This window comes from Branchiostoma belcheri, unplaced genomic scaffold (assembly GCF_001625305.1).
Source record: "Branchiostoma belcheri isolate BF01 breed outbred unplaced genomic scaffold, Haploidv18h27 scaffold78, whole genome shotgun sequence".
NCBI classification, from domain to species: domain Eukaryota; kingdom Metazoa; phylum Chordata; class Leptocardii; order Amphioxiformes; family Branchiostomatidae; genus Branchiostoma; species Branchiostoma belcheri.
This window is the reverse complement of record NW_017804442.1, coordinates 1,401,979-1,426,154: the sequence shown is the minus strand read 5'-3', so window position 1 is coordinate 1,426,154 and position 24,176 is coordinate 1,401,979. Positions and strand designations below refer to the sequence as shown.

Here is a 24,176-nt window from a genome sequence, read left to right as displayed (position 1 = left end):
ATAAACATTTAATACAACATTTCACTTACAATAGCTCAAAGTTAGGCAAATTTTTTCTCATTGGTGCAAGCATTCAGCAACCTGGCCAAGAAGACCACTTTACCTCAGTCTCCTGGGTGGCCTTCTTGAACAGGCTTGACTGTACTATGACAAAAAGGACTAAACGTTCTTGCCAACTAGTAAGAATGTTGGCAAGAAATTGTAAGTCCCAATTTACTCAGTGTTGGCAAGAATGTTTAGTCCTTTTTGTCACAATAAAGTATACCAACACAGATGAACTTTCATGCTTAGGTTTGACTGTACATTTGTTCCATCTCTCAGCACCCTAGAATACATCCTGCCCCACCCCTTACAGTAAAGAACAATCCCCTATCCTCCACAGTCCGTGGTAGGTGTGTATCATCTTTCCGTTCCACCCCTGACAGAAATGAACAACCCCCTACTGCTGTTAGGTTCAATCTACTTCAAACACTGACATTTTCCTCTCTGGGCGTACAGATAACAAGGTCATCCAAGGTCGGCCTCAGCCATATGTTTTATGTGAAGGTCAAAGTCAAGGGCAAGACAAGTCTGGACAGGCACTTCCGACATGTTTCACATTCTTGGTTCCTTGAGGAAATTCCTTGTCAGGGTTAAGACTATTTCAGGAAGGTCCAACAGGACAGGACAGGGCAACATACTGGCAGTAAGTCTTGTTGAGAACGAAAAATTGATTTAATACCAAAGTTCTCTAACAACCACTTGGTCAAAAAAAATGTCAATGGCTGCCTGTCATCTTCATTAGGGTAATAACGATTGGTGAACATGGCAGACTGATAAAATTATCGATGAAGGAAAATAGATTTGTTTATTGTACAGCTTGTTTAAAAATTTAAAGATAGTTTTGTTGAAGAGATTCATTTGTCACATATAGTTACAGTTAGTTACAGTTACTAGAGCATTCTTTCAGCGGCGACAAGTTTTTGAAGGGTAAGAGTTGCTAACCTCCAAATTTTAGAGACCTAAGGCCACTCTGTGAACAAGATGGACTGATAGTCATCAGAAATTTTGAGGTTAGCACTCTAACCCTTCAAAATCTTGTCACTGCTGAAAGAATGCCCTAGTAACATTAAAGATAGCTGACTTGAGATCCTAGTTCTGAAGAGAAGTGGGGATGTTTGTATTAGGTTTTGCTGACATCATATAATTGAGTCCTTTACACTGCTCAAACATAACTACCAACTTGACGTAAATTAGAGTTTTTTTCTCCTTTATTCGATCCCCTAAATATTTTATGTTCTTCCAAAAATTTTGTCAAATGTGACATTATATTGGAAATTTTTGCACTAAAATTTTCAGGTGGAAAGTTAAGCTAAATCCGATCTTTAAGTTCTTTAGCGTTTAAGAATCCACAGTACTCAAACAAAGCTCCGCTCCGCTTATCCCCAAGAATGTTTGATTTGTAAGGTTAACCTATAGCCCAAAAAGGTTGTGTCCGATTTTAATGTTAAAATCCACAGTACTCAAACAAAGCTCCGCCCAGGTGACACCCTTGCCCCGCCCCGCCCGACAGGTGATCCCAGCACACCTGTCCTGATCACACCTGTGTCCTCGGCCTCCTTAGTTCAGCCTCCTTCCTTAAACAAACACCCTTAAGACTGCTAATGTTCCCCTGTTATTTTAGCAGACATGAGAAGTCGGGCTGGCCCCTTGCCAATGTTTGGGTGCCCCCGGCCTATTGTTTCCTGTAACACGAGCACCCATCCTGAACACCCCTGTCTGGTACAATGTAACGTCCCTTCAAGGTCGGCTTGTTCGGAAGTTGCCAAGGACGGGGTTCGTTAAGATGGCTAATTAGCAGATTGTTTTAATTACTTAACACTTTTAACTCAAAACAGAGCATTGTACAAATATTCTTCACAATTTTACTAATTTCATAAAAACATTTTACTTTTTGGACCTCAAATTACTCTTAACACCCCTTGAAATCACATGGTTTCTTCTAGCGAAGGTTGGACTGTACCAAATGCGCACACAGCAGGTAAGGTAAGGGTCCATTTTTATACCGGTTTACAAATGAATGTTGCAGTTTTTGTTGCCACCCACCAAGTTCTCTCCCTTCTCAACCATTTCCTTGATCTTCAGGGCCACGAAAATTAAGACCTAGGCCAAAGGGACTTAGATTTTAGAAGTAGAAGCTTCTTATAATATTTCCTTTCTTTACAAAAGCACTTTTCTAAGACTTGTTTCCTTAGCCCCAAGCATGTTACAAGCCCGAGTGGTTTCTAAATGGTGTGGGATTGTTAGAAAAACATTATCTACATCCAGGATTAAATGTGACCGTTTTTTTTTATTCCAACTTCCGGCAAGGCCTGAGTTGATTCCTTTTAGATTTGTGAGGACAAAAATCGCAAAAGATTCCCTTTTGACATTACAAGGAACAAAGGAACAACAATGATGTCAGCATATACAAGTGGTGAACATGAAAAGAACCGAGATTGAACTCTTGAAGCTACAAGGACTGACAACAAAGAGTTTGAGTACAGGGCTTGAACACTTTTAAACCTCTTTCTGCATTCTTGAAAACTATTTACTGCACATTCAAGGTTGTAGATGTATTTTTGAAGAGAAACTAGATTCTAATTGTAGCATGAAAGTTCATCTGTGTTAGTGTTAGGTTCTAATTGTTTGACATTTAAAATTTCTGAAGTCAGTTCAAATTCAATGTCATGAAAGCAATTTTTCATAGACTAAGGGACGTTTCGTTATCCATCTGATTTAAGGATAGGGTGCCTTTCTCCCAAACTACTTTAGTAAGATTCCATGTTGTAGGATATGTAAATAATGAACAGTCCCTACATATTTAGGTTAATATTACCATGAATATCCAAACAGTGGATTGTTCCATGTGTCCATACTTACATGCACCATTTAAATACAGTTTTAAACTGTCACCACCTAACCTAATTGTGTCAAACACTGTCTGCCCTTTTTAGATATTTATTTGTAGTCATCCTACATTTAGTGTAAAGCATAGGTGATCTGTTTTAAGTTTAATTCTCAAGATTTTTTTGCAAAATTTCTAGGCATCTGATCTCACTTCTCTGTTAAGTTGTGATTGTCTATTTAGAAAAATGAGCCGCATGTACAAAAAAATTAGCAGTAGATGGCCATTTTATGTATAGCCTACAAATTTATACCCTCCCCCATGTATACCCTCCTCTTGAAAGACCTGTCTCCCCCCGTGCAGACCCTCATGCCACCTGAGAATGTGATTGGTTGCTGAAGAAAGTGGTGCATGTGCAAACCCACACGTACACCCACCTATTTATACACCTATAACAAATACTGGGTGGAAATATATATCAAAGGCTATATCAGGCCAAGGTAACATTATTCAAAACAGGGAAACCAGCATGATAATTTGCAAAGAGCTTTTCCAAAATACATGTACCACTTGTAAAGAGTATTTTGATTATTCAAAAGAATTCAGGTGAAAACTATTTATGGATTTTAACTAAAATTCATAAATAGCGGACTGTAGGCTGATTTGAACTTTTCATGAAAAAAAGGAGGGTTCAAAGAAAAAAAATAAAAACAAGCAATTAAAAAAAAAAATTGGCATGGTTTTATCCACAATTCCTAAATTATTGGCAAGATTTCTGACAACTTGTATTTTGGCAGGTAATGAAATAATAACAAGAGTTCCACGATCTCATACCTTCGCCAAATGATGTTAACCCTTGCGGGTGACAAATTATACAATTTGTATCATTGATTTTGTAAATAAGAGCTTCATTTGCATGGATTATATCAGTTGATCATATTCTCCACCCAATGACAGCCTTATCTTAACAAAAAGGCTATTATAGCACTTCCTCATAAATTATGCAAATGAGGTCATGATTTGAATAAGTTATGTTTATTGCTGTTCACCTTCACTTAACTTCCAAATGTGGCAAGTATGAAATTCGGGGTGCAGCAGTTACAACCATGGAATTATAAGAATTTGCCATTAATTATGCAAATTAGGTCCTCATTTACATAATCTATATCCTCAGATGTTTTTCTCGTTCTCAAGTAGATGTCACAAGTGTTTCATAGTTCTATTATCGAACAAAGCAGATTTATAGAATTTCCTCATTAATTATGCAAATTAAGTCCTGATTTGCATAATTGCCATTTGATTATGTCAAGCATCACTTCAACTACCTACATACCAAAAATCACGACAATACGTCAACCGGTTCTTGAGTTATCGCCCTTCAAATTTTTTTCAACAAATGCTCCTGCAGTTCCAGAACAAGGCGCTAGGGGACCCAAACTTATGTCACTTCTTTCCTACCCCAAGAGCTATCTACCAACCAAAATTCGTGACCCTAGCATGTCCAGAACATGAGATATCAAAATCGGAAGTTCAGCTGCAGTACCTAGGAAAGCCGCCAGGGGGCCCAAAATCTAATCATTTCTAGGTCTCATGAAGTCCTACCCACCTACCAAGTTTCATTCCAATCCATCCACTGCTTTTCGAGTTATCTTGCTAAACCACACACACACACACACACACACAGACAAACGCTACTAAAAACATAACCTTCTTGGCGAAGGTAATAATTTGAGCTCCGGAAGGTATCAGAACAGAAAACAAAGAACAAAATTTTTTTTAAAATTAATTTTTTTATGATAGAAAAAAATCTGTTGCCCTTTTATTTATCTATAGACATTTATACCAAATTATAGGCAAGATTTCTGACAACTTGTCGTTTAAAAGGTAATGAAAAAATAATAATTTGAGCTCCGAAAGGTATCGGAACAGGAAGCGATTAATCTTTTGTCAGAAGAGCCGCTTTTTCACAAAGCTTGACCTTCTCAGAGAACCCACATCTGACGTGTGAAGAGTTTATTATACTTTCATGTTCAATGTCATCATTTATCACGTAGGGCGAAACTAATACAATTTATCGGTTGTCAGAATTACTAATTTTTACTCTAATTGAGAAAATAAAATGGCCAAATTGCGTGTTTTTTTCACAAATGCTTGTTCTGAAAATCGCCTAGAAGACTGAAAACCTTTGAAATATATTTCATTGGTATAATTTAGATTATTGAACATGAAAAATTGAAAATTTATAGTGGAAAAATTTACAAAGATTTATTAAGTCTTGTCAACAAAGGCAAAATTGTACAAAGTGAAGAATTTTTTCTCCACTGTAAATTTACGAAGAACATTTCTTTTTTTGCAAACATTTTACGGCTTTAACAGGTGCATATCCCATGATCCCTTGGGACCGACATTGCATGCTGATCAGCCGTACAGGTCAAAGTTCGGGGGCAAAGGTCAGGGTAACCTGGGAGGATAATACACACTTGTCACACAACAGGAATCTTTGATGTATGTAGCCACTCTCCTAAACCCCTAGAGCCTTGTAAACTAAAGACACTGGAGTATTTGGTGAGGCCTGGGGAAAAAATGTTGTGCTTCCTGTTTCCCAACCAACACTAGAAAATACTGCCAACCCTAGCCTAGCCTTTTTTGGGTGGACATGAATTTTTCGGGGTGATCAAACTTTTCTGGCTCCATGATCTGACACCTGAGTGATGAAACGTTGTGCAATCAGTTTTCCAACATTGACGTTCAAAATATAAGTGTCCTCATGCAAGTTTTACTTTCTTCAACTGTAAATTAGATCACTAGAGATTGCCAAAGTCTAACAAAAAAGATAATAAAAAAAGGTATAATCGCTACCTACCAACCATAATTTCTTCAGACTTAAACAAGAAACACAACATTTTTTTCTTAGGCCTAAACTCCCTTGAGCCTTGTAAACTAGAGAGACTGGAGTATTTGTTGTGCACAGAGAGATGCATTCTTTATAACATCTCTGAGTGCATGAAATTGGGTGTAAAAAAGAAATTAGAAGGCTAGTATTTTCAGTTTGCAAATTGCCATGATGTGTAGTGGCTGATTTCAGATGCTGGTGCAGGCAAAAAGAGCCCCCTATTGATCTGTATCAGTACTGCAGCAGTTGGCAGGTTGTAGTCATTCTTTCAACAGGGTTTTTCCCAGTTTGGGTGACCTTTGGTGAACTTGTGAGCTTAGGTGGTGAGATATAAAGAGATTCAGTCTGTAGAAAAGTTCGCAAGGCTTGGATACATCCAGGCTACTCTCCAAGCAGAGGTTTGGGTTTGGGGTTATTTTTAGAGTGTTTTTAGGCTTTTTTTATCGGGGTTTCTCTTTTGCACTGAATTTTTGTTGTTGTTGTTTTTTAGTTTGGTGGGGAAAAAAATTCAGTGCAAAAGGGAAACCCCTATAAAAAAAGCCTAAAAACATGCTTAAAAATAACCCCAAACCCAAACCTCTGCTTGGAGAGAACATCCTGGCTACCAGAGGTGTACTAAAATGGGTTTCGTAAAGGGGCTTCCTTCCAAAAGCTATAAAAAATTTACGGAATGGGTCCGCTGAGTTTTACCACAATTTCTTTCATGTTTAAATCATGCTCCTAACTGAACAGCTCCTGGATAATAATATGGGTGAAAGTAGAATGTTTTGTGGCTTTCAGCTAACTGAAAAAAAAACTCTTCATAAACAAAACTAACTTTTAGATATTACAGACTTTCTTCTCACACTAACCATGCACTTCCCCCTATTCTTTGGTGTTATTTATCCCCTAATGTCAGAAAACCAATACTCAAGTAGCCTCTACCAGGCTATAGAAGTGTCTGGAAAGAGTAGTAATTGGCCAAACAGACAGATAACATGCCGGGGAAGTTGGTCCGCTAAAGAACTTACAGTTTGCCCTCTAGAACTCTTTCAGCAACCACTGAAGCCTGGTATGGGCTAATACTTACCAACTGGTATGACTTAAACTCATTTTTTATTCCTTCAGCACCAGACAAACCAATTTTTGTCTAACATTTATGCAACAAGATGCCATCATATGACGGGATGACACATTTCCAAATAAGGCATGTATGTCCTCTGACATTCACTTCTAAATAAGGTAAGCATGCCCTCTGACCTTTGGAATAATCACTTCCAAATAAGGCAAGCATGCCCTCTGACCTTAAGGGTAATAACTTTTATATAAGGTGATCATGCCCTCTGACCTTTGGAATAATCACTTCCAAATAAGGCAAGCATGCCCTTTGACCTTTAGGGTAATAACTTCTAAATAAGGTAAGAATGCCCTCTGACCTTTGGGGTAATCCTCCAACAGCAGGTGAAAGTGTCCCAGCTGGCAGTACAGCTGCGGGTCCACCTGGTCACCTGCCTTCCGTATCTCCTGCTCCAGGTACGAAATGCCCTGAAAAACAGGTGAGAACAGGTGTTATAATACAGGTGTTATAATACAGGTGTTACAGCTGTGAGTCCACCTGGTCACCTGCCTTCCGAATCTCCTGCTCCAGGTACGAAATGCCCTGAAATACAAGTGAGAACAGGTGTTATAATACAGGTGTTATAATACAGGTGTATTTCACCTGGTCACCTGCCTTTCGAATCTCCTGCTCCAGGTACGAAATGCCCTGAAATACAGGTGAGAACAGGTGTTATAATACAGGTGTTATAATACAGGTGTTAAAATACAGGTGTTACAGCTGTGAGTCCACCTGGTCACCTGCCTTCCGAATCTCCTGCTCCAGATACGAAATGCCCTGAAAAACATGGAAAATACAGGTGAGAACAGGTGTTATAATACAGGTGTTATCATACAGGTGTTACAGGTGAAAGTCCACCTGGTCACCTGCCTTCCGAATCTCCTGCTCCAGGTACGAAATGCCCTGCAAAGTGTTAAGCAAAGGTGTCAACAGGTGTTCAGTATATGTGTGAACATGTGGAAAGGTCTAAATATGTGTGTGAGATTCCCTGAAAAGCATTTATAGAAACAAGTGAGGACAATAGACGTGAAAACAGGCGTCACAGTATAGATGTGTTAAGTACGAACAGGTGTTAAATGTGAAAACAGGTGATTCGGTAAAAGCTAAAGCAACATTCTGAATTCAAATAGCTGTGTGTTTCTATAATTCCCAATTGACACACTATACTATCTTGCAATCAAAACATCTTCATTGTTGGAATTTTGTCTATGAGACTGGAAGGGGTTTGAAGCAGTGTTGGCAAGGGGGCAAAGTCTGCCAGATTTTTATGTTTACCGAAGGACAACATTGTTTTTGCTCAGTTTCTTCCTCTTCTTCTCCAAACAGTGACTTCTGACCTGACCAATGACATGATTTGTTGACGTCTGTCACCATGGTGACTGGTGTTCCAATTTCATGGTCTGCTCTGCTCCTGTCACCATATACCAGTAGTACATGTATGTGAATGAGTAAGAATTAACAGAGCAGACCATGTCCGAAGGTTAACATTATGCATTTGCTTTGCAAATGTTACTTCTCTAGTTTTCCTTGCTTTATCAGAGAAACTGATAACCAACTTATTAACTTTGCCTTGCCCCACCACTTGACAGTAACAAGTCCCTAATGCCACAGGAGGCTTGGCAATGAGCCAATAGGAAGCCAGTTACCCTGGAACTACGCCAAATCTGCTAAATCTGCGCCTACAGATTTAATCTGCAGATTTAAGGAGGGATTAACTAATCTCCTGGGATATCGCATATCCACTTCCTCTGTGATATGACAGCACCTTGGCAGAACGTACTGCACCTGCGTGAAACCCGTAGTGTATTGTACATAGCACTTCAGCAGAACGTCTCATATAAGGTCGTATTCGCGCATATAAGGTTAACATCCCGTCTGTAGTTTACAAAGATTATGTTGGAAAAGATGCCTTCTGCAACAGGCAAAATTCTAATGCAATGTTGACCAAACGTCCAACGAAAGCCAAGAAAAATCCCAGTTCCACGCAAGCGCACTATGTTTTGCTGACATGCTTGATATGACATTGATGAAGGTTAGACATCCAGGTAAACAATACTCATAGACATTTCAAACTGAACTACTTGATAAATACAGAGATTATATCCGGATTTTTTCTAGTGACATCTATCACTCTTTTCCTGCTTCACTAAAATTTATGACAGACAATAGACCAAAGATATCCAGGTAAAAACAATACTCAAACAATTTAAACTGTACTTATGAATTTAAAAACAGAGATTATTTTCTGACATTTCGAGTGTTAGTTCATTTCTGACACTGAAGAAGAATAGTGGCGTCACTCGAAACATCCGGATATTATCTCCGTAATTTATCCAGTAGTAGAGTTTGAATTTCCCATGAGTATTGTTTACCTGGACGTCTAACCTTCATCAACATATCTCTATTCTACCTAGTACAAGTCTGAATTGTGATATTACACTTGCACACCTGTCCTAAGAAGCCCTCAGGTGTATGACACCTGAGATAGCGTGACATCATCTCAGGATTAAGAAAACTTGAAGGAATCCCCTGAGACACCAGGTAAAATCTTATCTCTCACTACAGGAAGATGTACCAAATCTTCATGGATTACACGCTTTTCCCTGAAGAGGAGCAGACTCAAAACACAGATTATCATGGGCATAGGAACATTATTGTTATGTTTCTGATTACAGTGATTTCCTGACAAATTATAAATAAATTATAGATAAAGAAATAAATGAATAAATTCAGCAATCAGCATCCCTCGAAAAAACCACATTGCACCTTCCCAGAAGAGGAGTAGATTCTTAAAACACAAATTATCATGGGCCAAAGTAAATCATTGTTGTGTTTCTGAATATGGTCAGGAAAAATTTAGCATCTACCGATAAAACAACCTGCAATTTGCCAAGATAAAAAGAAGATGTGGTATTATAACAGATACCAAATAAGAGTAGATTCAAAACACAGATTATCCTGGGCCTAGGAAAATCATTGTTGTGTTTCTGAATATGGTTCTGAAAAATTCAGCATCTAACGATAAAACAACTTGCAATTTGGCAAGGTAAAAGAATAACTGTAGTGTAGTATTATGAATCACTTCTTCTCTTGACATCCTAATCTGAGGTAAAACATGTTTCTAAGTAGTTTGTGGTGCAACGTAGCTGGCATATTTAGCAAAGTACACTGGGTCACCCCTACTCTTTTTGGTAAGTGCTTTGGGTTTTTCATGTGAATCATTTGTTGCAAAAAGCTCCCCAGCATAGCTGAACTTTCGTTGTGTGTTTTTGCATAAATATTTTGTCAAAAAGAAATTCAGTATTTTAAGCCCTGCAAGTGTGTAAATAGAAGTTGCTGAAATCGTAAGCGCCTTCCATAATTACACTAACCCATCCATTCCTAAGTACCCTATAGCTACTCAACACAAGTTAATTACACAAGACATTAACAAGACATCGATTCTCCCTTCCTCCAATTCCCCTCTTCAACTCACACCCCAAAGGAATATTTCTCCAACATAAGGCCACACCAATTTAATTTGTTGTTTCTCAGATTTTTCAGAAAAATATGAAGCGACAGGGCGAAAAAAAAACAGGCCAAGGCACCCCATGATAGCCGGAAATGTTACAATACGAGCCATGAAGTGAACATACCAGGCTGGTTTATAATTAAAACAATAAATTTTGAACTTTGAAAACATTGAAAAACGTTAAGAACTAGGAAGAAAAGGACTTTCTTTAACCATTGGGTCCAAAATATGTCTTTCGTAGAGCATTTTGCAGTTGATTTAGAACCCTCCAAATTTTTTTTTCTTTTATGCAAATCAGAAAAAAATGGACAGGGCGAATCCGAGAAACAACAAATTAAATTGTGTGGCATAATCCGTTAACTTTAATTTTTGCCTGTCCGCTTTCAGCTGATGGAGAAGTGAAATATTTATGGGGTCGTCCTAATTTCCTGGCTCCCTCCCACTCCCAGAGAGGACTCTGGTCGTTTGTTTGGGTTTTTAACGTTCCCACGGTGGCCGGTACACTGGGGAAGAGTGTAATGGTGGTACTGGTCTCAAAACTAGTGCTGCATACCTGAACCCAATTTTAGGTTCAGGTCCGGATTCAAATCCAGAGGTTTAGGTTCAGTTCCAGACTTGTAAGTCCGGACCTAAACCCATGGCATGTACAATATTGCATGTTGGCAACCTTGCAATGTTGTCTGGGTGAAACTTTGGCCACATAACATAGAGGCTGGTAGTTGACAATGCAGATGGCAATGTTTTCTTCATTTTGCAATGTATGGAAGGTTTTGGGTGGTTTGGAAAGAAAAGGGGTATGTGAAATGGTCTTTTATGGTAATAAGTCCGGACTCGGTTCTTGACTTTTAGGTTTTGTTGGACTTGAACCTAAACATTCTTACAAGTCCGGATCCAAGTCCAGTGAACCGGTATGCAGCACTACTTAAAACGCAAGTAGGAAAATGACCCGTACAACAAGAAGAAGCTAGAAAGGAAAGGTCTTCAAAATACCGGCTTGTCTTCGAAGTATGTTGGTACTGTAAATTTTTGTACAAAACTATAAACACAAGATTGAAAATATTGCAGCCTTTCTACATGTTCACATTTAAAATCTGATGACATCAAGATAAAAAAAATTGCAATAAAACTAAAACCCAAAACTGTATTAAACAATGCAGAGTTTAGACTTTCGACGCAGACGCTTAAGATTCAGCTACGGTATTTTGTTTTAATATTGAAACCAAGAACCACCCAATATAATTGCCATGGCAATAACTTGAATACGGGAAATTTTTGCCATTTCACACCAATCTACAGCCTTCCTGCAGGCAACAAAACGTAGCGGAAATTACAGTAAGAGGCGGATCACTGTGGTACAATGTGGACCAGATAAGGCCCAAGAAAAACATTTTGTGTTTCCTGTTTCAGTACTGAAAAAATTTAGGTCAGTAAGTCTAGGGATTATTCTTTCTTTCATTAGACTTTGGCAATCTCTAGTGATCCAACACTTACAATACAGTTTAACAAAGTAAAACTTGCATTTACACTTCAATGTCAATGTTGGAAAACTGATTGTACAACATTTAATCACTCAGGTGTCAGATCATGGAGCTAGAAAAGGTCGATCAGCTTGAAAATTATGTCCCTTGCAGGGATCCACCACCCCCAAAAAAAGGCCTAGGGTCCACACATTTTTCTAGGGTCGGCCGGTTTTTCTAGGGTCAGTCAGGAAACAGGAAACACAATTTTTATTTCCCAAGGCCTAAGAGACAGATCACCATGGTACAATGTGGAGCAGATAACCTGAGAGGAAATTGCCCTACTGAAAGACTGGATCCCTGAGATGAATGGACTCCATCTTTCTCCACAGGACAGGTGATGATTAGAGTTGTAGGGGTTTGTTCTACGCTATACAGTAAGGCAGGGTGTCAGCAGAACCATGGCAGATCGTACTGAGCCTGAGCAAAATCACAGTTTTCATGATGCAGCAACTCTTCCATCTCTCTGTACAGGACAGGTGATGATTACTGGATCAGCAGTAGTGGTTTGTTTAGCACGTCAGCAGAACGTACTGCGCCTGCGCAGAACCCTGTATTGTTACGGTTTTTGGTGGATTTTTGGTCAACGTTGCATTAGAATTTTGCCTGTTGCAGAGGATATCTTTTCCGACATAACATTTGGAAACTACAGACGGAGTGTTAACCTTATATGAGCAAATACCAACTTATATGAGACATTCTGCTGAAGTGCTATGCACAATACATTACTGTTTTCACGCAGGTGCAGTACGTTCTGCCGACGTGCTGGTTTAAAAGCACTAGGAGAGATGCTATTTCCTCACTCAACACAGGTGAAAGGGAGTCTAATTAATGTAGTTAATTGTTTTCTCTAAATAATTACTTTTTCTTATATGTAGGGGTGTTTCTTTTGCAGACGTGGTATAAAATGAAATTTTTCCAGCAAAAATATTACCACAAAATCCATAAAATTCACGCTAATGTAATCTATTTTCCCTAACAAAAAGATGTCTTTCTTTCAAACTACAAATTTCATCACAACACATCATACCATACCACAAAAAACATAAAGGTAGCAAATGTCACAAGTGCAGTCAACCCACTTGCATAAGTAGCGTTCTAAAAAAAACTCACCTCGCCACACCCCTTGACCCTGAAGATGGGCCGTCCCAGTGACCCCTGGTTGACCCTGCAGTTTTTAATGGTCTCTACCCAGCCATGTCCAATCCCAGCCCCTAACTGTCCTTCTCTCCTGGTCCTAATCACACCCCAGACAACGCTGAGTTATTTTTAAACCCTGTGCAGCGGTTTGATTGGTTGCTTGGCCCTTTCCAGTACAGGTAGTTGTTTGGCCGTCAATGTTAGAGGGAGGTTTAATCTTTAGGTAGGTATTGAGTCAGGACAGGCCTCGAAAGGATGCTTGTTCTTTCCAGCTCAGTGTAAACTCTTCCAGAAAACGCTGGTATCAGGGCTCAAAATTAATTTTTTGGGGAAGAGGTACACTGGTACACATAACCTAAAAATTTGGGTGCACAGGAATTTGAATGTGCAACATGAGTCTAAAATTTGATTGCTAACTTAAAAATATCAAACAAGTGAAAAGCCCTAACTGTCCTTCTTTCCTGGTCCTAATCACACCCCAGACAACGCTGAGTTATTTTTAAACCCTGTGCAGTGGTTTGATTGGTTGCTTGGCCCTTCCAAGTACAGGTAGTTGTTTGGCCGTCAATGTTAGAGCGACGTTTAATCTTTAGGTAGGTATTGAGTCAGGACAGGCCTCAAAAGGATGCCTGTACGACCTATCTTGGTGTAAACTCTTCTAGAAAATGCTGGTACGAGGCTTAAAATCCATATTTGGGAATAGGTACTCTGGTGCACCCAGAGTGGGTGAAATTCATGTGCACAGGAATTTGAGTTGGCAAAACATTAAGTCTGCAAAACCTAATTATGAGCCTACTACTTCTTTTGAATGCCTAGCGCTACATAACAAATTAAGATCAAAACCTCATATATCATAAGGTGGCAAACAAAAATGTTTTTATTTTACTTGAATTCACCACTTCCAACTTTCTTTTGTTGGCAATTACAATTCTAAGACTCTTCATCACTATACATTTTCCCAACACAACTTTTTAGGCCAAGTTAAAGCTTTGCAGTTGTATTGGGCCAGGGCAGGCAGGGCTGGGAATACTACATGCATGTGCACCTTAGTGCACCCAAAATTGGAGCTGTGCACCCAATTCTTTTTAGGTGGGTGCACCCGTATGTAAACACGTTAAATGTATACTACTATATAAATATATATATACAGCATACTGTTTACATCTAAGTGTTAGAAAAACAACAAAATACTTGTTGTAATATTTTTCATTAGAACTGAAAAATAATTCTACTTATTTCATTTTATATGGTCAGGTGCATCCAAAAATGTGTCTGTGCACCCAATTTTTTATGTTGGGTGCACCAGTGCACCTATTCCAAAACAAAAATTGAATTTTGGAGCCCTGGCAGGTCTCCAAACCCCACTTGTCCTCCCTGGTGTTGTGTACAAGTTGGTTCTTTAGTGAGGCCTTGGTTCAGCGCCAAAACAAGCAGATTAAAAACGCGTTTGTCATGACAAAGGTGTTTGTACCTGTTCCTGAGGCACTCCAACAAGTTTGTAATGGTTTGCGTAACATCATTTCCAAGGGTGTGATGTCTTTACTTTCTCTTTGCTAGTGTTACTTTCTTACTGGCATTAACGACAGATGTTTTTCGGTGTTTGGATGTCTATTTTTGAGGTCAAGGCCTAGAACACTCACACTACCGATATAACTTTATATAGAGATGTACAAAAAGTTGAAACTTGGATCCAAACATCACTAGCACCACAAAATGTACCCCAGTTGAATAAAACCTATTTGTACAGTGTGTTTTTCATAGATTTAATAAAAAATCTGTCAAAAAAGAGTAACAAATTCTACACTCTATTGTATTTGTGTATATTTCTAGATGTTATATTTTTTAACTCATGGTTCAATTTTACATGCAAATAGTGTAACATACAACACTAATAGTAAATTGAGTTGTGAGGTCACCGGAAGTTATGTTTTAGAAGAAATTTACACAAAGATAAGGTACTTATATCTGAAGGGTCAAAGGTCTTGTTGTGTTTGTTGTCACCTAGGCAACGACTGCCTACTGTCCTTATTCCAGATCGTTGTTATTGTCCTTGTAAGTACAAACTTCTGTTTTTATTAAAAAAACAATGTAGAGGTCTACATGTACATGTAAATTTATTTTTATATTTATGAAGATTTACCACATTTGTGGAAGGATTGACATAACAGGTGACTATCACCTCTTCAAGATGTCAAACCTGAGACCAGACTGTAAGGTTTAAACCACTCACACCGGGAAGGTCCCCTACTCTTTCCGATAAGTGTGGTGGGTTCTTTAACGTGACTTTGGAAGTGCCCCAAAGAAAATAGGAGACCCTTGAGTATACTCAAATTATCTTCCTTTAGTTTTGGCCAGCTTCCTAAAATCTGGGCTCAAAATTCTTCACTTCAATGTTTATATTTCTACTTTCCTACTATTTACAGATTCTATAGGGTACTTGGAGCCCATATATGAAGACCCGAAAATACCAAAAAGCAATAAAACTACGACAAAGAGAATTAGAGAGGGACAAAATTAGACAATCTATGGTACTGTAATTCACACATATATGTTCACGTTAGCTAAAGTTCATGGTCTGAGAAAAGTGGACATGTTCACGAACTATATATGTTCACAGTGGCGACAGGTGCAGGAAAAAGAAAGTCCAGGAATTATTTGTTAACTGTAAAATCAAGATTGATACAAAAACATGAAAATTGCTTGAAAGCCCGCCTGAAACAACGTTGCGTCTTCATCCCTGCCCCAATCCTTTTGGCCATTCCCTCCCTCTCTGTTCTTGTTACTCCCTGATATAATTTCAGGAGCCCCCATCTCCACAATTTGAGCTGGAAGTAAAGCTATGGCGATTACAACTGGAGGACAAATGTCCTTAAATACTGCATTAAGACTAATTTATGCTGTGTTTGGGGATAGGGGCCTGGGACGCGAGCCAAGTGTGGGCAAAATCATCTCAATATACTGTAATTTCACTGTACTATTATGTTCACTGTTTTTTTCACTGTCACTTCTGTACCGTGAACTTATCAGAAATACCTGCACAGCTCCAATTTTACCTGCACTAACCTGCATATACCCAGTACATGGACCAGTGCAGGCTAGGTGCAGGTAGACATCAGAAATACCTGCACAGCTTCAATTTCATATGGACCAGTGCAAGTTAGGTGCAGGTAGACATCAGAAATACCTGCACAGCTCCAATTTTACCTGCACTAACCTGCATATACCCAGTACATGGACCAGTGCAGGTTAGGTGCAGGTAGACATCAGAAATACCTGCACAGCTCCAATTTCCCCAGCACTAAAATGCATATAGCCAGTACATGGACCAGTGCAGGTTAGGTGCAGTTAGACATCAGAAATACCTGCATAGCTCAAATTTTATATGGTCCAGTTCAAGTTAGGTGCAGGTAGACATCAGAAATACCTGCACAGCTCCAATTTTACATGGACCAGTTCAAGTTAGGTGCAGGTAGACATCAGAAATACCTGCACAGCTCCAATTTTTACCTGCACTAAGGTACAAATGCACCCAGTATTTCAAGCCCTGCTGGCCCTTACAGTCTTTCCTCCCCAGCTCCCCAAATGTCCACCCAGCACCCAGTCTGCCTGATTGTGTTGTTCTAAGCTGATTACAAAATCAATGTCACCAATACTGGAGCTGTATGGCTCATATAGTGGGAATGTCCGGCAGGGTTTGAGGGTAAAGGTGGTCCAATGGCCACTGACCACTAAAATTTCTGTATCTGTATCGGTATAGCCGGTATAACAACTCTTCGGCGTAACACACCAGCTTCGCAAGCACACGGCGCGGCGGCAGCTAGCTATATCACACCGAACGACTTGTTACACTCAATCTTTGCACATTTGATTCCAGGTGTTATTAAAAGCTTTCTAGTGATGATGCCCCGACTGTGATTGGTGACAACGAGTTCCAGTCTACGATAGTTCTGGGGAAATACGAGTTTTTAATACCTCAATTCTTGGTTGATAACTCTAATATTTGAAGGCATGACTGTTCTTTTTCTTTTTAGGCTGGGACAACTAAAAAGACACTTTGGGACATTTTGGGGACAACAGAAAAATAATCAACATCAGAATGTCAGCCCATCTTTTGTTTATCTGTCCCCCCGAATTTCCTGTCTTCTTTGCAATTATAGTGTGCCTGGCAGTCAGAACGTAAGCAAAATAAATTTGACTTCAAGTTGAAGTCATACAATACTTCCCAAAAAACAGATTGAGACAGTTCATCCTTACTTCGGGACAGTTGAAATTTATTTTTGGGACAATGCTTAAGTTAGCCTGGGTTCCACACCCATAGCACACTGGACACAAAATATCTCAGTGAGGCTAGACAATGCTGGGACAAGAGGAATTTCGAGGCCAGGTTTAGTGTGTGAGTGCTGTGGGCTCTATGTAATCTCCAAGCAGATCCCTATCGGTGGCAAAAAAGACAGTATCAAATTGGCCAGGCAGTATCTATTGGCCAGAGAAGCTCTATTAGCCACCGACGGGGATCAGGACAAAAAAAAATGGCCATATATAAAAAGGTAACGATCATTCCCCACAACCTCTGCTTGGAGAGTAGGCTCTATGGTCCAGCTGGCTCAATGTACTACATATTGTTATTGGCCCAGTTTCAAAACTACTTTGTAAGGCATTGAGGAAAGCAATTAGTAAGAATCGATGACTTGAGAGTTTGAAAATCAAACCCAGGTAGTTTACAAGCTGTGGATGGGAGGATTTGAGAATTAATGAAATTGAACATTTCAAAGCCATGCTTTGTATCAAGAAGGAATATTGCCTATATGAATTGGTGAAATAAAACACAATCTTACAACTTGTGATGGTAGAATTCTTCTTAGAAGCCAGATAGTACCAGCTTTGTAAAGGAATCAGTATACTCTTGGACCATGGAAGGCTAGGTAGGCCTTGCTATTTTTTAGTAAGTGTTTAGGGTTCTTCAAACATACTCAAGGTGTGGCTCTCCACAATAAGTTTGTCAAATAAGTTAGTATAACATTTAAGCGCCCTCCCCACCCTGAACCAATGTTGTTTCAACTGACAGTTTAAAAAAAATCGGTAAGAGCACAACAACTTCAAAACAGCATGAGGATGCTTCTATTTTCAATGTCAATGTACAATGTTTCATCACTCAGGTGTCAGATCATGGAGCTAGAAAAGGTTGATCAGCTTGAAAAATTTTGTCTCTTGCAGGGGTCCACCCCCCAAAAAAGTCTAGGGTTGGCAGGTTTTTCTAGGGTCGGTTGGGAAAACAGGAAACACAACGTTTTATTTCCTAGGCCTGACTACACTCCAAAAAGAAACAGCCCAGCCCAGTACCACCACCTCCCACTATGTGACGTCCATATACAAAATGAGTCTCTATAGACTTATGTCTGAAGCTGACATCAATGATCGCTGGGGTCAACGTCCTCTAGTAACCTTCACATTGTATCCTTGACATGGGTCAATGGCCTATCTCACTTCAGCCTGGGGGGGGGGTCCAAAATGTTACCACATGTCTCGAAACAATATCACTCCATATCTGTATAATATATCATATTCTGAGATATTCCATGTAAAAAAATATGCCAACACTAGAAATCTGCAAGAGTTGAGCATCCATATATACAGTTAGAGTTCTTATTTGGAATTCTACCCAATCAGCTTTATATTTCCTAAGAGAATCATGACAGATTATGATCCATGTTGTTTCAGACATGTTTCTAATAATGCTAGGTTCTGAATGCCTGAACTGAAAATATAGTTTCTGATGTGAACAATATGTTATCACATGCATGCAAAGATTTTACTATTTTTCTGACACTTGGATGCCAAGAATATCCTGTATACTATTTTACATTTGATAATTGTAAAAAAATACCTACAACAGCACCCACAGAAATAAATTGGGTGCACAGCTCCAAATTTGGGTGCACTTAGGTGCACATGCAGCCAGTAGTTTGAGCCCTGAACATTGTTCATTTTCAGACATTCAAAAGATAATTCCACATCCATCTTCTAATATCATCCCTAAGAAAGGACACTATACTTTCACAAGACAGCATTGTGTTCTAGCGTTAACATTTTTCACATTTGACACTATATATTATTACCAGGGCTCTCCACAAGCAATGAAGCAAGGGTGCTCCCCCTCTCCCTAAAATCCTAGCACCTCTCCAAAAATGTTCAAATTTAAGGTTTTCTCTCATTAGTACTTTCATGAAAATTCACTGATTTTTCATAAACTAGTTAGGGAGAACCTCTCCTCTAAGAATTTATGGGAAGACCGCTGATATATTATTACACAGGTAAATACTAAGAAATAACCAAAAATTTGTCAAAAGTGGTGGTGCAGTGTGGTAGGTTAAAATATTAGTGCAATGTCCTGAAACACTAAAATAGACTGGATAAAACCTATAGTATAAGCAACACCTATGCTGTCATGGGGTCAACGTCCTATTGATCATTGCAATGTCAGGAAGAGATGGGAGTAAAGATTTTAGCACAAATTAAACCAGCTTTGATAACACTACTAGTATTAATAGGCCAAGCCTACTGCATTTCTTGCTTGTTTAGTTGTTAGATTATAAAAGATTTGGCTGAACTGGAGTTTTAAAATGGAAAACAGAGTGTGAGAAAAAAGGCTTAACCTTGGTACACACAGTTTTACAATAAACTTCCTCTCAGCAATTTTTTTTTCAGTTCTCATATTTTTCTAAATATCAGTTCAAAATCTAAAGGAAACAAGACATGCCATATATTTCCAAGACAATGTATTTTGCACTGCAATATGAACTAGATAATTCTAAACACTACAAAAAGGAAGCGATTAGACTCAAACAACCCGCATAATCTACATATAGACCAAAACAAGATGAACAAATTTACGATTTTCCAAATAACATAATTCCTACCCCAAAAATTATCAAATTTCTCAGTCCACTGGTCACAAATAGAAAATACAACTACAGCATTTTGCTTTTTGAATAGAAAGCTACCTAATTCCAATACTACTAGACCTATGGTATTAGGTTATGTCAAAATGTGTAAATTATTAACTCATCTAGCAGCTCATAAACAAAATAACTACTAGTATCAACTGCACTTGCACAGATTCTACATTCTACACAACAACAGCTTTAGCATTTACATGGCTCAAAATACTACATGGCAACTAATCTTTTTCTGCACCCAAATATTTTCGTAGGTTTACGTATGTAAAGGGTGTTAAATGTATAGTAGTATACAGCAAACTCTTAACATCGATATCTAAGTGTCAGAAAAGTAATAAAATCATTGTTGTACTTCAGGTAGTTTTCTTTAGCAAAGAAACATACATCATGAAGATCTTGTAATTAATTTTTGCTGACATTCTACCTATTTTATCTTATATGGTGCACCCCAAAAATATTTTGGGCACCTAATTTTTTTAGATTGGGTGCACCAGACTGACCAGTGCACCTATTCCCAAAAATGAATTTCGAGCCCTGAGCATTACAGCATAGTTATAATCTTGTGACTTCCATACACAATACCTGGTGGCATCACTCATGCACAGATAGTACTGTAAACTTTACTTTCTTCTACCTTCTGGCGAAACAACCCAAAATCCTCCAGAATCCTCATTCCTGGAACTCTTCCAGTTCCAAGAAACATAAAATCAGCACAGATACATCAAAAGCCTCTCATACATAGAGTCAGCAGTGGTAGAAATAGTTTTTTTGTGTTGTGCAATATTGCATTACGTCAAAGTTTGGTTGTACAATTTGGTAATACTTTCAGCAAATTCACAACCAGAAGTCTTGATCTAAACCCATGGCATATACAAATTTGCATTTTGGCAAAAATTTTACATGCATGATGCAATTTCAAAAATACATGCCATAGTACTTGCATCTTATGGTTAGTAGTAAACACAAAAGCTCTTGAACCCCTAGCCTGATTTTTTTGCAGGTTGGTTAATTTTTGTTCTGCAGTATTGAAAATGTCTCTGCAATTGCAAAATGCAGACTGCAGGTGGGTATTTCTAAGTGACAATCTAACACTGCTATCATATACTATAGTCAAGATTCAGAGCTTTTTTGCTTCATTTCACTCAATACAAAGTGCTAATACTGTGTATATGTTATGGTGTATATATATACAGTATAATATTCAGGGGTCTTCCCCAGAAATTCTTAGGAGAGATTTTATGGAAATACCAAGGGAAAACCCTACACTTAAACATTTTGGGAGGATTTTTGGGAAAGGGGGAGCACCCTTGCTCCATTGCTAGGCGAGAGCCCTGAATTATAATTCATATTCATAAGAACACCTGTACTGGTATAGCCATGGAATCTACAGAAATTACTACTAAATACTAATAGTGTATAAACATTGTCAACATTGAGCAAAGGACTTTCACTTTTAGCATTGGCAAATTTCACCACATTTAGAAGACAACACAACACTACAAATTCAGAAGAATACAGTTATACAAGACTGATCATTACCACTGGGCAAAAACTAGTTCTGTGTCCAACTTATGAAAGTGGACACTGGACCACCAATATACAACTAACTGATAGGCTACTGACATTTATAATTTCTACAAAACCATGTTTGCAATATCAAGATATGATTTCCTTGCCATATGATATGTGTGACACACTGATCATACTATCATCACCTCACAAAACTCAAAATATGTCTAACCATTTTATGCAATGTTCATAAACTCTACATTTACACTTGCTGTTGGCATTTTTTTTTAAATCAGTTTCAAAACGTTTAGCATACTGCAGGATATGGGAGGGTATGTCCGGCCATGTCCAAATTTATGTCAGCTATATAATGTACACAATGCAGTGTTGAATGAACTCAGCATCAAATATTGTCACACATATGTGTAAGGATATCCATCTTTAGGACTTCATGTTTATAGATTTGTCAGACTTCCATTATGTGAAAATTTTGTGACTCCAACTTGCTAATAAGTGAATGAGTTTTGTGTGAATAAATGAAGGATGCAACAAGCAAAAATTAGTCAGAAATAGACCATTACACAAGACGGTATGTTACACAACCAAAAACACCTGCAACCAAACCTGTACCTGTCAAATATCATCACAAAACATGGACTTAAAATGTGGTACTAAAAATTTAACAGGCGTCCCTTGCCCCAAATACCAAATCAGTTAACGCATTACGTTTCTAATTAACACAATAGAAATCCATTGTTCTGACTATGCAAACAATATACAGCAAGCATGCAACACTCAGAAAAACAAGGCTTCTTCCTAGGACAAAAATTCCCATGTACACAATCCCACAAGACTTCCTATATTTAGCAATCAGTGGACCAAAAACTTGCTAATCCCGATTCAGGCCATAAATGTATAAAAGTGGGAAGTAAAGTGTAAAATACCACACGAGTGGATGCACAATTCCTCACTGTCACTGGTATTGTTTACCCCCAATACAGTTAGGTTCAGCCCCCACATGGAAGGCCTGTAAACATGCTGGGGTAGTGATTTTCCCACAGTTAGGCTTACAAAACAGGGTCTGTGTGCATCTTTTGTTGTTGTGAAAAAGAAATCCTAACGTTTCGTAGAATTCTGTGAGAACACACTTGTTCAACAACCTTGCACTAGCTGGAAAAAAACTGACCTGGCTTTTTTCGTGACCCCAGCCACACTAATATGATATCACCTGCACATTTTGAGTGTAACTGACAAAGATATGTACCTATTTTGCAGTAGAAGACAGAGAAAGCGGCCGGGGTACAAGATTTCACAGTACGCGCTTTGCTAGTGTTTTGCCATAGAGCTCGGGATATTATAGAACTACGTAGGTGCACTGTTTGGTACCCCACCCTCCCCCATTTGCCGCTCTTCTAGCGGCATTTCGGCGCTCAAAACACAGGGTTAGCGGGGTGTCCCACCGCTAGAAGATCGGGCATAGGGTGCCCCGTGTGCCGGGCAAGTCTGGGAGAAGTTAACGGCGAGCTAGAGGCAAGCGAACCGCTCAAGATCACGATAAAAACTGTGTCGTGGCAAGCTGCCATTTAAAAAAAATTGCGCCGCCATCTTGAATTTATCCAACGATTCAACACGGCCAAGAAATGTCAAAAAATCCCCCTTCCAGCTCAAACTTACACCACAGAAATATACTTGTAGTACCCAATAACACCTAAAGTGTGTGTGAGGGCTCTAGTTGTGGGTTAGGGGCGCAGAAAGGCGCCGATTTTGCAGAATTTGGTGTGTTGTTTCGTATGCAAGAGCCCGATCTGGCCCGAGAGAGAGGGAGGGCGATGGGACCTACCTTCAGGAGTAGAGACTTCTTCGCCGCTCCATTCTCGTCCGCTTCTAAGCGCAGGAACCCGAACAAGCGACTAGAACGACAGAAAAACAACATAAAAACGTTGCAGCACGTTTATTTCGGTTTGCATCAATGAAATATGGACGGGACGGGGGTATATTTTAGGGGGGACCCTTACCTATCCAACTCGTATAGGTCCTGCCTTTCCAGCGGCGTCAATGCAACTGTTCCTCGCCCGTTGGCGGCCATTTTGCGGCGCTCATGCCCACTACTTGTGCTCTGGGTAGACTCCATGGTCCGAGGGAACACTCCTCATGTTTTGTACGCAATTCGGGAAAAATTTCGCCGCCAAAAGTTTGGGTAAAAGTTGTCGAGACGTCCCCGGAAACGAGGTATGGCTTGGTCTAGAATATGGTAGGACGGCCACGAAAGACGGCCACGCTGCTATTGGTCAATTTCTCAGCAAGCTCCACGCTGCTATTGGTCGGGGTATCAGCTGCTGCAGTGAGGGATAGCTAGCGGTGGGGAGGGCTGCCGGCGTTTATCCACACCTTTTAGGGGCAAAAAACGTCAACCTTTACGGCTATAATCACTCCAATTCGGTGGATAAGCCACAAACAGTCATTTGTGCGGCTCTTAGCTCTGGAAACCTTACAGGTATTAAATGAGTGCGTGAGGGACTTGGGTCTAGATAACGTGTTACCAGTAAAACGCCGTACGGGAAAATTCCATGGGCCTTTCATAAATTATGTAGGGACCAGGTAAGGCACCGTACAGGTGATATTGGCGTGGCCCTTTCATCTAGGGACCAGGTTTAGGAACCATACAGGTAATATTTGCGTGGCCCTTTC

General features: G+C 39.3%; 1 protein-coding gene across 3 annotated transcripts in view; it reads right to left on the bottom strand.

Annotated features, from left to right (window-relative positions):
• The window catches only part of LOC109485731 (histone demethylase UTY-like), a 94,251-nt gene that overhangs the window by 69,519 nt on the left and 556 nt on the right, over window positions 1-24,176 (bottom strand). The window contains exons 2-4 of one of the 3 annotated variants that reach the window (XM_019789396.1): window positions 23,504-23,666; window positions 23,329-23,398; window positions 7,175-7,283 (exon numbers count right to left, since the gene is read on the bottom strand). In XM_019789396.1, coding sequence (XP_019644955.1) covers window positions 7,175-7,283; window positions 23,329-23,398; window positions 23,504-23,619 — 295 coding nt within the window. In that variant the 5' untranslated portion in view covers window positions 23,620-23,666. Of the gene's footprint in view, window positions 1-7,174; window positions 7,284-23,328; window positions 23,399-23,503; window positions 23,715-24,176 lie in introns of those variants that run through there. The other 2 variants (XM_019789395.1, XM_019789397.1) reach the window with 2 other exon arrangements.